The sequence below is a fragment of the Microcebus murinus genome, chromosome 1, assembly GCF_040939455.1.
Source record: "Microcebus murinus isolate Inina chromosome 1, M.murinus_Inina_mat1.0, whole genome shotgun sequence".
Classification (NCBI taxonomy): Eukaryota; Metazoa; Chordata; class Mammalia; order Primates; family Cheirogaleidae; genus Microcebus; species Microcebus murinus.
In genome coordinates this window covers 116,365,207-116,381,022 of record NC_134104.1, presented here as the reverse complement: position 1 = coordinate 116,381,022, position 15,816 = coordinate 116,365,207, and the positions used below count along the sequence as shown (strand labels likewise).

General features: G+C 48.7%; 1 protein-coding gene across 1 annotated transcript in view; it reads left to right on the top strand.

The window, feature by feature from the left end:
• Positions 1-15,816, top strand: part of CLSTN2 (calsyntenin 2) — a 590,942-nt gene that overhangs the window by 489,110 nt on the left and 86,016 nt on the right. Inside the window, exons 6-7 of the mRNA XM_012762292.2 lie at positions 4,392-4,577; positions 14,929-15,177. Coding sequence (XP_012617746.1) covers positions 4,392-4,577; positions 14,929-15,177 — 435 coding nt within the window. The remainder of the gene's footprint in view (positions 1-4,391; positions 4,578-14,928; positions 15,178-15,816) is intronic.

Here is a 15,816-nt window from a genome sequence, read left to right as displayed (position 1 = left end):
TATGAAAGTCCTTGGCACCTTGTCAGTGCCTCGTCACTGCTATTTCCTGCAATAAGTGTTATTGAATAAATGACAATTTAGCAATGATACATCTATTGAACATGCCCTTTGTGTTTGGTGCTGAAATGACTCTACATTTCATCCCTCCAAAATTCTGGGTGGTAGACGTAAACTTTACAGAAGAGGAAACTGAGGCTCGGGGAGGGGAAGTGATTTGCCCAAAGTTACACAGTAAGTGGTAAAGCTAGGATTTACACTCAGGAAGGCCAAATTTAAAATTCTTGCTTTTAACCACCATGCTATCCTACACTCCAGGAAAGGATGATGAATAGATATTTCATGTGGCAAAGGCTGAACTTGATGACTTGCCTTTTGCTCTCTTAATCCCCACCCCCAACTCCTTGGAAAATGGAAGCTGTTTGTGCGAGCTTGTCACTGCTCACCCTCAAGGACACTGTACTTAGAAAGCTTCATCGATTTCTATTACTATACGGTTGCAATTTTGCCTGCTCCTTATAAACCCTTGAAAACAAGCCTCACGAGGTCACCAAAGCAACTGGCAATTGAGATGTTCCTAATACCCTGTTGTGCCTGATTTCTCCCCAGCAGCCAGAGAGGGCCCTGCCCTTCCAGCCGGGGGTGGGTGAGAGATAAAAACTGCAATAGGACTGTGTCTCCACTGGCCTTTCCCTTCCTGATGCATTGGCTTGTTTATTCGCACTCCTTCTATAAAAGATTTGAGGTGGAACTTCTCATCACAGATAACCACCAAAATGTCTAGATGCAAGAGAGATGCCTGCAGCCACCTACAGAATAAAGGGAATGAATACCAAGGGTGTCTTGGGTTTCTCCAGGGAAGGAGCTTCCTGAGATGGTGACCAGAGGAGATAATGTGGGGGACTCTCACTGCAGGAGGGGGAGGCCCCCCAGATTGGTGCTGCAGGGCCCACACCAAGGCCCTCGTCACAAAACTATGTTTCAATTTTTTAAAAATTTAGTTTTTCCATTTTTAATTTACACGTATAAAGGGAGAGTCTTCATTGAGAGTTTCTTATGAAGAAAAATAACAATATATAAAAATAAATGTAATAAGAAGAAACAGTTCAGGAAGAGATGAGAAAGGGGAAAACTGGCCTCCTCCTTCGTGTCACTTCTTGTTATTGGGAAGTAGGTTCCTCCACCGTCAGTGTTAGACCAACTGCCTTGCCAAGGACCAAGAGAACCAGGCGTGCCATGCGCTGCTGCTGGTGGGATGGCTGGTTCTGCTGGACGGCAGTGAGGGTCAGAAGGCCAGTGGCAGAGAAGCTGCAAACCGGCCACAGGTTCCACTTGCAGCTCAAGAAGAGTTGCCGCAGCGGCAGGCAAGGTTAGGTGTCTGGGGCTCCCCACATCCACCTGGCAAATACTTCCTGTGCTCTGATCTAGGTGTGGAGATTTTAAACACAAACGTCACATTTTTGTAGCTCAGTAGTACTTTATGGTGTATGTATACCACATTTTATTAACCCACTCATGAATTGATAGGCGCTTGTGTTAATTCCACATCTTTGCAGTTGTGAATTGTGTTTCTATAAACATTCAAGTGCAAGTGTCTTTTACAAACATCACATGTACTCACTGTTAAATTTTAACTAACCAATAAGCACTCATGTACACAGGTGGAAGTAAAACTCAATGGAAGTCATGAAGGTGGGAGCAGGGAGGAGGGGATGGGTGGAATCATACCTAACGGGTACAATGTACACTATTTGGGTGATGGGGACACCTATAACTTTAACTCAAGTAGTACAAAAAGCAATCCATGTAACCAAAACATTTGTACCCCCATAATATTCTGAAATAATAATAAAAAAACCCACACAAACATCACAATCCCTGCTTTTAAGGAGTTCACAGTTACTAGGGTATGCAGGTGCACAAATGGATGATCTCAACAAGATACTATATAGGATTCACTCACAGTCTCTACCACTATCTAGTGTTCATTACCCTGTGCCCGGCACTGTGCAGCACAATGCGGACTCAGAGTGCCTTGAAGCTTGGCATCGAATGCAGCAGTCAAATGTTGTGGATAGTGTGGGAGCACAAAGGAGGACATCTAACTAGACTGGAGAAATCCTGGAAGACTGCATGGAGGAGGTAGCAAGAGGGAAGGTGATAGAAAGGGAACTCCGTGTAGAAGAAACAGCATGATCAAATGCACAGTGGCATCAAATGTTTTGTGCCTAGGATGCTACACAGCTGGCCATGTGTAGATGGCTTTGTACAGCATTGTGACTTTCAGAAACACCTAACAAAACCCCCTCCTTTGTCCCAGTGGTTTGTCCTCAGGATTGAGAGTGGGGCCTCTGGAACATGGGCTGCAGCAGCTCCGTGATCTCATCCTCCGGGAGGTGCTGGGCCAGTCTGCACAGGTCCTGCATGCTATGAGGAAAAACACGTAATTGTGTGTATTCTCCTTCACGCACCGTCACTCTCACCCAAATATCCTCCATTGTAAGTTTCCTGGGTTTGGACCTCCCAACCGTTATGTGCAGCCTCTGCTCATGCCGTGCTCAGAGAAAACCCCGGACGTAGCAGCTGGTGACTGCGGGGCTCGGCGCTAACTCAGAGCGCACAGGTGTGTGGAGCACGGCAGGGTTGTGGTGCAGGGGCCAGAGCCCCCTTCCTCGCTGGGGAAGCGCACGATCAGGGCCGCCGCTGCATGCCATGCGCGCGTGGTCACACTCCAGCCGTACTCCAGCACTGTGAGGTCACTGCGATGGTCCCCATTTCCTGACGAGGTGCCCGAGGCTTGGAGACCTTCAGTGGCCTGCCCAAGAACGTCCCGGCCTCGCGGGGTCAGGCCAGGCTCTTTGCCGCGTCTGCTTCAAACGCGCTTCCCGGAGGCTCCGCGCAGCGCATGCGTCCTTGGCGCTCAGGCCTCCGAGGTGAACGCTGGCTCTGAAGGCCTCTCCATCACCAGCCCCGCCCTTCGTAGCACTCTCACGCCTCTCTGAGGGGGCTTATTCATCATCCGCCTCCCCCGCGGCTCCTGGCGCCTTCCCTGCAGTATCCGTGGGACTCCCGGCAGAGCCCGGCGCGTGGAAACAAACCCTCAGCAAATGGTTGCTCAGCGAACGAGCTGTCCGGCTGCCCTAAGCCCAGCCTTCTCCACGGTACTGGCACCACCACGGTGGCGAGGAGCCTTCTGGTGGCTGCAGCCTGACACGAAGTCCCAGACATGAGGTCCTTCTGGGCGTCTCACGGGCAAGAGAAGGTGATTCCACAGCTTTTCATTTCTACTTCGGCAGAAGGACAGCATCTAATAACGTGCTATGTGACAAACATATGAGATTTGTGGATGAATAGTTTCCATAACCCACATTGGTGACTCAGATTCATGCTTCTTCAAGCAAGTCTGGCCGAGGACGGCTGCACAGCCCTCTCAGACGCGTGTCCTTGCAGGGCACGGTGCCCGCTGTGGCCGGTGAGTGTGAGCTATCAGTCACCGGAACCTTGCCTGGCATGGGCCCTGCCTCCCAGTCACTGCTGCCGTTGCACCCATCAGTTCCCGTGTACGCTCACTCACACGGGTTATGTTTGGTGATTGCTCTGTCCTCATGTGGTGCCGTTTCAATTGTGGTTTCGTTCCTCCCCAATGCTTTATCATCTCCAAGTTGTTTTTCCACTGAGAAGCACTGACATGACCATCAGCCCTATGTCAGTGGGCCACAGTTCTGAGTGTTTGAGAATCCCTGCACCCCTCGTGGTGACCTCATGTAATCCTCGAGCAATCGTGCTCTCTTTTGTTTTGTGGCAAGACAGTTCCTAAAAATAACCATATGAGGCAAAATGGAGACATGGGCGAAACGCACAACACTCAAAAACATCATCTGTGGTGCACCAAAAGGGGAGAAAGAGAAAACAGGAGCACGGTATTACACAATACTACAATAAATGTGGCGCTTTGCCTTGAAGAGGCCTGCGCTTTGCGTGTGGAAGTGGATATCAGACGGGTGGCAGCAGGCACGTTACTGTGAAGCAGTGGAAGGCTGTCTCTGAAAGGGATGGGAAGTTGTAGCTGCACACGTGATGGTCGTGGCTCATGACACAAGGTGAACTGAGTGGCCGGCAGGTGTTTGAGGTGTGTGTTTGTGTGTGTGTGTGCATCTTTTTTATGTTCCTATAGGGCTCAGTTTGGCTGGGTGCAGTTTTCTGTATTTGCCTAGCATCTCTCAGGGAGGAAATCTTGGATAAACTAATGTAAACTTCCCATTATTCTCAAACTGTTCCCTAATATATTTGTTGGGACAAATAATCTGTTGGACCAAATCCATATTTTCAAAACACATGTCCTAGCAGAACTGACTGAGCCTGCTTTACTTTTAATCCTGTGCTTGTTTATTCAGACTGGGCCAAAAGGATCGAGTACCAGCCCGGCTCAGGGAGCATGCCCTTGTTCCCCAGCATCCACCTGGAGACGTGTGACGGGGCCGTGTCCTCCCTCCAGATCACCGCGGAGCTGCAGACCAACTACATCGGGAAGGGCTGCGACCGCGAGACCTACTCTGAGAAATCCCTTCAGAAGTTATGCGGTAGGTTTTCCCCTGTTGGAATTTCTTAAATTGATTGCTTTGAAATGATATATACAAGTAAAGCACACCTTCTTATACTAGGAAAGAATCAGCCCTCCCCACCTGCATCGGTGTATGTAACTCCTGGACAGATTTTAAGTTTACTCAAGGAGAAAATGTTGGAAGGTTCAGCTTTTGGCATTAGACACCCCTGGTTCAGACTCCACTGCCCAGTTGAATGGCTTTGGGCAAGTGATGCCGCAATACCTCTGTTCTTCATTGGTACAATAGGGATGAAATGGCGCAATGAGTTTAAGAGCACCTGGGACAGAGCCCTGCGGGCTAATACAGAGCCACCTGACCAGGGCCAACAGGAAGAGCTGTAGCAGTGACTTGGGAAGAGGCTGGTCTCCTCCCCACAGGGCCAGCTACATAATTTTTAGGGCCCAGGGCAAATAAAAATGTGGGACCCTTTTTCAAAATGTGGGGTGCTTGTTCAAAAATTATCAAGAGTTTTAATAAGACAACAGTGAAGCATTAAACCAAGTACCCACAGCTAAGCACGGGTCCCTGGCCACTGCTCAGGGCCTGGCTGCCCACAGCAGAGAAGAGGCTGGGTGGGGGTAGAGGTGGGCAAACGAAGATGTTTATGTGTGAGGGAGAGAGGGCTGCCGTCAGTGGGCTGTGGGATGGTGTAGGATGGTGCAGGACAGGAGGCAGGCCAGGCGTTGGGGAGCAAGGCTGACGGGGGGGGGTGCTATGAAAGGTGGGTAGGGAGAGGACTGGGCTTTACTGAAACCCGCTGCGTGGCCCCTTCCAGACTCCACATGAATTACTTTATTCACTTCTCCCATCTTCGCTGTGAGGAAGGTGTTATTCATCCAGTTTCAGAGATGGAAATTTGAAGCCCAGGCAGTGAGAATGACCTGTTCAAGGTCACCCAGATAGACAATGACACAGTGGGGACTGAAGGTAGGTCTGTCTGGGTGATAGGCTCTTTTGCTCAGCATCCACAGGGGCTAGCCAGGATGAGCATCTAGCACAGTGGGGACAGTCCTGTGTGCTTGGTGAACCGGACTGCCGGTGTGTTGATGGGGCTCCTTCAGCCCCACCCCGCGTGTAATTCATTTCTTTCCTGTTCTTGCCAAGAACGTTCAGGAACTCACATTTAACTCTCCAGCCAAGTTGCAGGGAGCTTGGGAAAGGGAGGTGCCCGGATGTATAGTCTAGTTTGCCGTACCCCAGGGGTCCCTCCACTTTTATCTTTGGGGCAGTTCTCCTCCCTCAACATTCACACACATGGACACAAACACATATACACACACAGACACACACACACCCCTCCACACACACTGCTCTTGCCCAAAGAAGTGAAAATTTGGGGAACTGAAAGTGAAATAAACCCTGTTTGGGTACCACCGTGTCCCTTTTATCCCATCACCTGGCTGACAGGGAAGGCCTATGAGAACACAGACCTCTCCAAAATGATGCAATAGAATGGGGAAAGCACCACGACTTCAATATTTCAAACAGCTCTTGCAAAAATGCATATAAGGGACTTGCAATATTCAGAAAACTGCTTCCAGTCCTCTCTTCCACAGTGCATGCAGAGAAGCCATCTAAGATGACATCTTACTTTGAATGAATATCCCATTTTGCTCCCCCTCACCTGAATTATAAGTCAACTCGACCCCACGCCTCTGTGGGTTAGAGTCATTTCCTAAATTCCTCTAGGTTAGAAGGAGATGATGGAATCAGCTTGCTAAAGATCAGATGGGCCCAAGGGCACACGCTTGTGATTTGATTTTGAATGTTGCAGGGGAGGAGAGGGGAGCTGTGGAGTGTGAGAAGGATTTTCCGAGGGAAGAGACTTTAGAGTAAAATTGCATCTTGTGTGTTAACAGAGTTCATTCCATCTGGGCTGCCAACCTCGCCTTGCAGAAGGGCAGGTTAACTCAGCCAGGAAGGCAGTTCCCCCTCACCATGCGGCCTTATCTGGCACTGGGAGCCACCTTTTGAAGAGAAGTCTGTGTTCCTCTCTGGTGGCCTTCCCCATAGCACTGCCCACCACACTCCTGGGAACCCTGTCCCAGTAACCCTGAGGGGCAGGGGCAGTCCTGCCTCCACATTAGATGTCTGACTCTTGAACTGCACTGGGGTGGGGGTGGGGGAAACTTAAGAGAAAAGAGAAAAAGCAACCGAAGGAGTGAGACCCAAATGCGAATCTGGGGCTGGGCTCCGCTTCCACATGTGGGCTCCAGGCCCTCTCCAAAGTCCAAGGGAAATGCAGGAGAGATGGCTTCTAGAACAGAGGCTGGGCTGTGATGCCTGACTTCCGTTGGGCACCTTTGGTTCTGGAAACAAGTCTCTGTGTGTTTTCGGTGGATGCTGGAAAAGCTGCTTGCCAGGCTTCCCCACGAGGGAGCTGCCAAGACACCTTAGGGCTCAGTGTTCATGCATTTTTCATCCTACAAATCTTTATTGACTTTGGATGGAAGCAGGGAGACCAATTAGGACATTATTGCCATACTCTAAGCTAGAGATAATGAGTTCCGAACCAGAGGAGTGGCAGTAGGGATGAATTTAAGACAGATTTAGGAGGCAAAATCATCAAGATTCAATGATTGATTAGCTGTCAGGCATGAGAAAGGAGTCTGAGAAGGTTCTAGTGTGAACATCTAACCGGATGAGGGTGCCACCAACCAGAACTAGGAATCCAGGGGCAAGAGTAGATTTAGGGGACAGTGATGACAGTTGCCTGGAAAACATCCAGGTGTGAGTGCCAAATTCTAACCTCATTCTCAACCCTCTGGAGGATCTGCCTCCACCCTGCAGCCCATTTTGTCCTGATGCTCTGCCTCTGCTTGGTCCGGGCTCCCCCTTGGTCCCTCTGCCTGGATCTTTCTCATCCCTAGGCCCTCACTCAGGATGCTCTGTCTCCCCTGCCCTGTGCCCACGCCTTCCCCTCAGTCAGTATTCACCTGCCCTCCATGTACACCAGGAGTCAGGGTGCACCTCTATGGGGGTTTGAGTTCTGGAGTTTCCTCTGTGATTCTGAAGCTGTGCAGTGACCTAGCCGGGGATGTGTTCCCGGGAGATCATTGTGGAAATCTCATCATTGCCCACCTGCTTCCTCCTCATGCAGTGTAGGCTCCATGAGGAGCAGTGAGAGAATCCGTTTAAGGGGAAGTCAGACAATAGCTGGTGTCAAGCCTGCTGTCAGGAAGTACCTGCGCAGATGCAGCAGCACTTGAAATGGCCTCTTTGGGCCTAGCAGAGTGCTGGATGCCGGGCATATTGCTGACTGAAATGTGTACCTGGAGACGCTTCCCTGAACAAAAACAATGGAGACCCCTGAATCTGTGCTCCCTTCATCTTGTAGGGCCAGGTGTAGCCTAAGATCCGCCCCCCTCCACTGCCTTGCTTTTCATGAGGCCAGGCTTCTTGGAGAAACTGGGCCAGCTGCTTTTCATTTCCTATGAATTCAGAGATTTAGATGAAGGGCTCTGAGTCCCAGTACCAGACTTTTCAGAGCTGAGCATCACAGAACTGCCTGAGTATGAAACGCACCATGAAGCCTTCAGTGAGACTTCTTGGCCAAAGTAAATTTGACATAAACAACAGTCCAAGGAAAGGCTGCTTTGATGACCCTGCATCACTACATGTTATGGAAAATAGAAAAGTCTGTGATGCATGTGCCCTTCGTAACAGGGAAGCCAGGGCTGCTCCTTGTCGGGATCGCAGTGCTCCTGGCAGCTGGCTGGAACCTCCTGCACAGGACACCCGGGCCAGCTGTTTTGTATGTGAAGTAAAGAATTCTGAGGACCTGTCCTGTTGAAGGAAAGGCCACAGAGTGAGAGCATGCTATAAAAATCCAGTGGTTCATCTGCTAGAGCAGTGCAATGACCAGACCTTAAGTTGTTCTTAGGATTTATATACTTGTGAATCTAGTAGATTTTCATAGAGGACTTTTGATTTATTTATTCATGCATGCATGCATGTATTTGTTAATTAAAAAAAATATTTAATGAGTGTCCAAATGCTTTCCTAACTCTTGAAATAACATAGCACTTAATAAGATCACTTAGGGCCAGGTATGGTGCCTCACGCCTATAATCCTAGCATTCTGAGAGGCTGAGGCAGGAGGATCGCTTGAGCTCAGGAGTTTGAGACCAGCCTGAACAAGAATGAGACCCCATAGCTATTAAAAAAATAGAAAAATTAGCCAGGTGTCATGGTGCATGCCTATAGTCCCAGCTACTCAGGAGGCTGAGGCAGGAAGATCACTTGAGCTCAGGAGTTTGAGGTTGCAGTGAGCTATGATGATGCCACTGCACTCTAGGGCAACAGAGCAAGACTCTGTCAAAAATAAAATAAGATGGACACATAGGTACTACAGTAATAGGGTATTGGGCAGGAGGGAGGGGGGAGGGGGGTGGGTATATACATACATAATGAGTGAGATGTGCACCATCTGGGGGATGGTCATGATGCAGACTCAGACTTTTGGGGGGAGGGGGGGAAATGGGCATTTATTGAAACCTTAAAATCTGTACCCCCATAATATGCCAAAATAAAAAAAAAATTAAAAAAAAAATAATAAAATAAGATAAAATAAACTAAAATATGACCATTTAGTTCTTGTGTTCTATTGCACATAGAGCGACTATAATTAATAATAATATATTGTGTATTTGAAGATAGCTGGAAGAGAGAATTTTGAAATCTCCTCACCCCAAAGAAATGATGTTTGAGGTGACAGATTTGCTAATTACCTTGATTTGCTTATTATATATTGTATGCATGTATCTAAACATCATGTTGTATCCCATAAATATGTACAATTTTGTTATGTGTCAATTAAAATTTTTACAAAAATTTTTAAAATACCAATTCAGTCTCCTGGGGAAGACAAATATGTTAAGTTTGTAAGACATATATGTTAAGTCTTAACATATTTATAAGACAAATATGTTAAGACAAATATGTTAAGTTACAGTGCAATTTTTTAGGGGGCATAAAGGTCCATGGTTTTTTATTATACCTTGCAACTTAACAGAACTTGTTGTCACTAAAAGTCACCATCAGAGACTTTTATACCCTCAGAATAGCCCAACTACAGGAAGCCATCATGGCTATCTCCAAGACATCTCTAAAGAGCTGGAGTTTCCAGGGGTGACAGCATCAAGCCCCTAGTCATAGCCAGTGCTTCTATTCTGAGGGAGCTGAAGTGGACTTCTTACAGACACTAGGTGAACACCTGTTGGGAGTCAGGTGAAACCACTAAATCACACATCAGCAAAGGGTTGTGCACAGACTCATGGATGATGGCAGTGAACAGTAGGCTTTTCTCTGCATATGTATGGCAGTGAACAGTAGGCTTTTTTCTGCATATGCTTATTTCTTGGAGGTCATTTAAGCAGCTACCATACAACATGGTATGTGAGGGAGTAGGTTCTTGCCTGCAGTGTCCTCGCCCTCAGTTTAAGGGTACCAGCAACTAGGTATTTATAGCCCTGCCCCAGGAGCCTGGGCTGCCACCCCCATCCAAAACCCAGCTTGCTTCACTAGAAATCCAAGTTTCTGATTCCAAGGTCTTGGAGTAATCCTTCTTATCTAGGATTTTAGAGGTGGAATGATAGTCCGATTGTAGGCTCAATAGAGTATGAGCTCCTGAAAGGGTATCAGAAAGTTCTTCAGGCCTATGCTTAAGGTATGCAGATGGAGAAATGGGAATTTTAACTGTTGGTGTCACTGATGTGGATTATCAGTCAGGATAGGACAGGCTATGCTGCTGTAACAAATGACTGCGAACTCTCATGGGGCACTGAAATAATGAAGGTTTATGTATCATTGCCACCACATCCTTGGATCAGCTGTGGCTCTGTGCCATGTTGTCTCTCTGCCAGGTTTCGGGCTAATAGAACAGCCTTGATCTAGAACCCTGTGATTCTGTGGCAGATGGAAAAGAAATAGTGAACCACAGCCTGGTTCTTAAGGCTTCTACCCTGATAGAACACATGTCAGTTGCACCCATAGTTCATCCATCAGACCAAGTCGCATGGCTGAGCTGGCATCATAGGTCAGAGAAGTGTGTTGTGAATGGAATACCTTCTGCCACCAAGCAGTTCTGGCAGTCCACACGGCACTTGTGTTGGCCTTGCTGGATTCCTTAAGACTCTGAATCACAGAATTGCTTTTTATAGCAAATAAAAGACTTTCACTGGGTCCCTAAATCTGTTTGATTCATTGCTGCGTTCTTACTACAGTGGCTGGGGTAACTTAGACATTACGTAACATTTGCTGACATAATATGCAGCCAATATTGCCCATAGTGAGAACATTCTACAGAGCCAGTTCTATGTCCTGGATTACACTGTTCTTCTCCCTGAGACCCTCCTACTAGCTCCTGCCCTGCCCATGCCTTGGTGAGGAACCTGAGAAGGTGTGACCTGAGGCTCACTTCAATCACCCTTGCCACAGGACGCTTGAATGGCTAAGCAGCCTCTGGCCTCACCAAGGCCATCCGGGACAGAATGCAAACCCATCAGTTAAGAAGTCCAGACAGTGGCCACCTGCCCAGACCCCATTTGGGCTGTCACACTAAGTGCCCTGAAATCTGCATCATTCATCCCACTCCCACCCTTATTTGCTGGATCTGAGTGGCTTCCCCCACCTAGTGGGGCCCAGGGAACCCCATCTCTGGTTCCAAGTCCCCAGCACTCACACTGCAGCTGCTGTGCACCAGACCAGCATGGATCCTCAGCAGCCTGGTGGACCCAGGAGGATTCCACGGGAGCATCTTAAATACACCCCGATGTGCAGATGGTGCTGCTCCATCTCTGCAAGTGATGCATCCTGTTTACCCACTGCTTTCCCCAGGCATCCCTGGGGAGAAGAGAGACAGAAAAACCTTAGAGGAAGTAAATCTCTCTCAGTTTGTTTAAGGGTACCAAGAAATGAAATACAATCTGTTAAGCTTGTGGAAGTCTGCACCATCTGGTCAAATGCAGCTTGATGCTTTCTGGCAGGCAACATCTGCGGGTTAGGGAGGGTGGCGTGCTGCTCCAACCTCCGTAGGAAAGACAAAGGAGCTCCATGGTGATGGCTTTGCCAGGGCACATGTCATCCTCAGCGTGCCCCTCTGTGGAAGCAGCAGCCTGAGTAGGGAGGTGGGGTCCCCTGGGACTAGGCTGTGCTTGGCAGGTCAGCTGGTGGGTTTTATGGACACTACTGCCCAACCCTATCCTACTATGTAGTAGAAAGAACTACTCTGAGGCTGGGCCTGCCTCTGGCTAGCTGCATGACTGCATGATCTTGGTCCAGTTGTTCCCCTCTCTGGCCTCAGTTCCATGTCTGCCAGATGAACAGAAGGTCACAAGATCTGCCCTCAGGTCCACTGCGGTGGTACAGTGGGCAGCACGTGCTTTGGAGCTGGGACGTCCTGGCGATGGGTCCACTCACCAGCCGGCTGTGATCCCCAGCTCGCTCAGCCTCGGGTTTCTCATCTGTAAACTAGAATCGTGAGAGTTTTCACCACACACAGGAGTAACTAAGAAAGAGCAGGTGAGATACTTAATTCAGCCTTGGCACCTACTCACTGCCCATAAACAGTTCAGAGAAAAATAAGGAAGGTCTGTAACTATAAAATATAAAGTTCTATACATATCCAATATATCTGTAGAATCATCCTGACCAGGGCTGAGTTACTTTGTAACCAGTTTTGCCTCCCAACCTTCCCCTGATGCCTTCCCCGATCACCCCATGCTCCACACCTCTCTCTCTCTCCCTCTGTCCAAACCTGTTGCTGGGAAATTCACAATCAGTTCTTCACTAGTCTAAGGTATCAATTGCAGTGTGAATTCTATAGGAACTGCAAGCCCTTAGCCCAAAGAAGGACCCTCCAGGGGTGGAGTGTCAAGCCCTGCCAAACCCCACCCACGTCCCCTGTGTGGAGGACTGGCTGCCATGGATGGTAGCAGAGCTGGCCACGGCAGCTGCCACTCCTGCCCTGAGCCCTGCTAGACTGTGTTGGAACCATGGATTGAGCTGGAAGTCAGGAGCCCAGAGCTCTCATCCTGCATCCCTCTGGCCACGCTAAATTTTAGGAACCGACACACTCTGTGTGTCCCCCAGTCACCAGCTGTCTTCACACTGGCTAAGTCTGGTGTCAGACCTCACTTACTTAATGGATCAAAGAAGCTGTGGCCATGTTGTCTCCTAGGGATGCTAGGAAAATTGACTTTTCCTAAAAAGCCATGTATCTCCTACTCCCAACCCCCCACAAATCTATTCCTGCTACCACCTTATAGATGTCCTACAAATACCTATGGAGGTGGTACCAAAGGAGGGCAAAGGCTTTGGTGGCCATGAAACATTGGTGTGAAGTAGTTTCTCAGGTAAGGAACACAGATAGCAACCAAGGAGCTAGGAGCATGGGATGAGAGCAGTCACTGTGATGAGAGGTTCAGGCATGGGCCAGGGGCTGGATGGGCTGGCTCACCCAAGTTCTGGGTGCATGGCCAGGAGCTTCTCATGGGGGCACTGGGTGGGAGGAAAGATCATTGTAAACATTAACTCAGTACCTTCTGTGTGTCAGGCACAGTACCAAGCAAAATCCCTAGGCAATACCCATGGAAATAATACTATCAACTTTGTCCACACTTCCTCTTCATACGTATGAGCTACAGCATGAGCTTGAACTGGGAGACCTGAGTCTCCACCCTCCCAGGCACCACAGTTCCAGAGGCCTCTCCCAGGATGAAACTCTCATGGTGCTCAGCAGAGAGCCTGGGCTCTAACAATACATATTTTTCTCATAGCATAACCTTTAATTCCAAGCCAGTGGGTACAGACTTGATGACCTATTCCAAAGCTGGAGGAAAAACTGGCTCAGCTGAACATTTTCAAAGAATTATATTGGTTTCCAATAAGGCACATTTCTGAGGGAGTTTCAAGGGTCACTTTAATTGTAGCAGATTTTTGGCAGTGGCTGACTTTGGAAGCCAAACCTAGGTGAGATGAGGCTGTGATACACAGAGGTCAAAAATCCAATAACCATGGACACGTGGCAGGTAATACACACAACCACTGCCCATTAACCCCATCAGAGCTTATGACTGACTGGCCAGTGCCATGCAAGGAGAGAGCCCCCATGTCCCCAGCCCCCGGCACAAGGCACACTTTGAATCCCTGACTCTTATTTCATGAAAATAACAGGAAGCTCCCCGCCCACCTTCTTCCTTGGAAACCTGAGTCCTGCTCGTGTATGGAACAGAAGGATGCAGAGAACTCTGCATTTGAGCCTCCAGGTAGAGTCAGTGGAGGCCCAAGGATCCCTCTAGCAGGGAAGTCCAGTCTTCTCTGCCAAGCCAGCCACTCCCTCTCACCTCAGCCCTCCACTAAGCTGTAGGGGTGCTTCTCCTAAAACACGAACCTGCCCACGGCACTCCCACTGCTTCAAGTGGTGTCCTCATGCCTTAGCCTGGAATAATAGTAGTGGCATAAATAATAATAATGATGATGATGATGATGATGGTAATGTTATCACTAACACTGAGTGAATCTTCACCACTCAATGAGCATGCTGCCGCAGCTCAGTGCATTATCTCATTCAGTCCTCACAACTCAGTGGGGAGAGGAAATATAGAGTCAGAAAGGTTGTAACTGACTCACAGTCACACAGCTAGCAAATCATGCTGCCACGTGTCAATTTCAAGTTTTGCTGACTTCAGAACCCATGTTCTCAACTACTACACCATTTGGCCTCAACAAATGGTTGTAAAAAAGTGTGATGAGTACACACTCTTTCTCATGGGATCAGGATCTAGATCTTTCCCCGATCACAGCTCTGATCACACTATGCCAACTTGTTGGCTGTGAGCTCCCCAGGTCAGGGACTGTGTCCGATTCCCCGTCATATGGCCAGCCCGTCACAGAGGTCTTGGCACACGGTCTGTGCTCAGTAGATGGCGGACAGGTTAATGGACAGATGGGTGCATGAATGAATCTGTCCATCCAAATCAAAGCCCAGCCTTGTCCTTCTCCAGTAACTCTCCTTGCTAATAAAAGCCCCCAGGGCTCTCCCAACTCCGTAAGCTTCTCCAACACTTTTTTCTTGCACCTTGTCTTGCTACATGCAACACTTGCCTAGGAGTTATTGATGCCTCCCCAAGCAGACCATCAGCAGCTCAGGGGCTAGGATGGCATTTGGCACTTCTTTTCCCAAGTCACTTAGCTCAGGGCTGGGGAAAGACCTCTCTGAATAAGTATGCTGAGTAGTTCATCCATATCCAGTAGGAGAAAACTGAAGGTGAGGACAACCGCCCTGTGAGGAATGACGCTTTGTCCTTTCTGTCCCCACGCCCTGCAGGAGCCTCCTCTGGTATCATTGACCTCTTGCCGTCCCCCAGTGCTGCCACCAACTGGACTGCCGGGCTGCTGGTGGACAGCAGTGAGATGATCTTCAAGTTTGACGGCAGGCAGGGTGCCAAGATCCCCGATGGGATTGTGCCCAAGAACCTAACGGACCAGTTCACCATCACCATGTGGATGAAACACGGCCCCAGCCCGGGCGTGAGAGCTGAGAAGGAAACCATCCTCTGCAACTCAGACAAAACGGGTGAGTCTGTACCTGCCGCCCCAGACCCCACCCAAGTGGCTACCCATTATGTCCCAGCTGGGTGGACATCGACAAAAGCAGGGCCTGAGGGGCCCTCGGAATATATTCTGGTCTCTGGTTTTCTGGCTGCTGCTTTGCCAGGCTTAGTATTGAGCAGGGGTAAGAAAGGCGGGAAAGCAGAGATACAGACATAAAGAATCTAAAAGCTGGAATTAGAGGTTTTCAAACTGGATTCCTCAGGACCCCAGCATTCCCAGAAGTGCCTTGGGGCAGCTATAGGCGAGATGGGATTGGGAAGGAATCTTCATCCACACAGCAAGCAAAGAGGCTCCGCCTTTACCATATTACATATAGTAAGATTTCCAAAAGCTTTCTTTTGAAATAAGGTCCTGCTAATCAAATCACTGCAGTATGTAATAATGATAGCTAACATTTATTAGACATTTTCAGCATGCTGAGGCTGGCAAGGCAGTTCACAGCTTGGGGAGTAAAAGTGCTCCGCCACTTATTAGCTACGTGACCTTGGGAAAGTTGCCTGACCTCTCTGTGCCCTCACTTTCTTTGTCTATAAAATGAGCATTATTTTATTATCTACCTCATAGAGCTTTTATGAGGATTAAATGACTTAATATACATGAA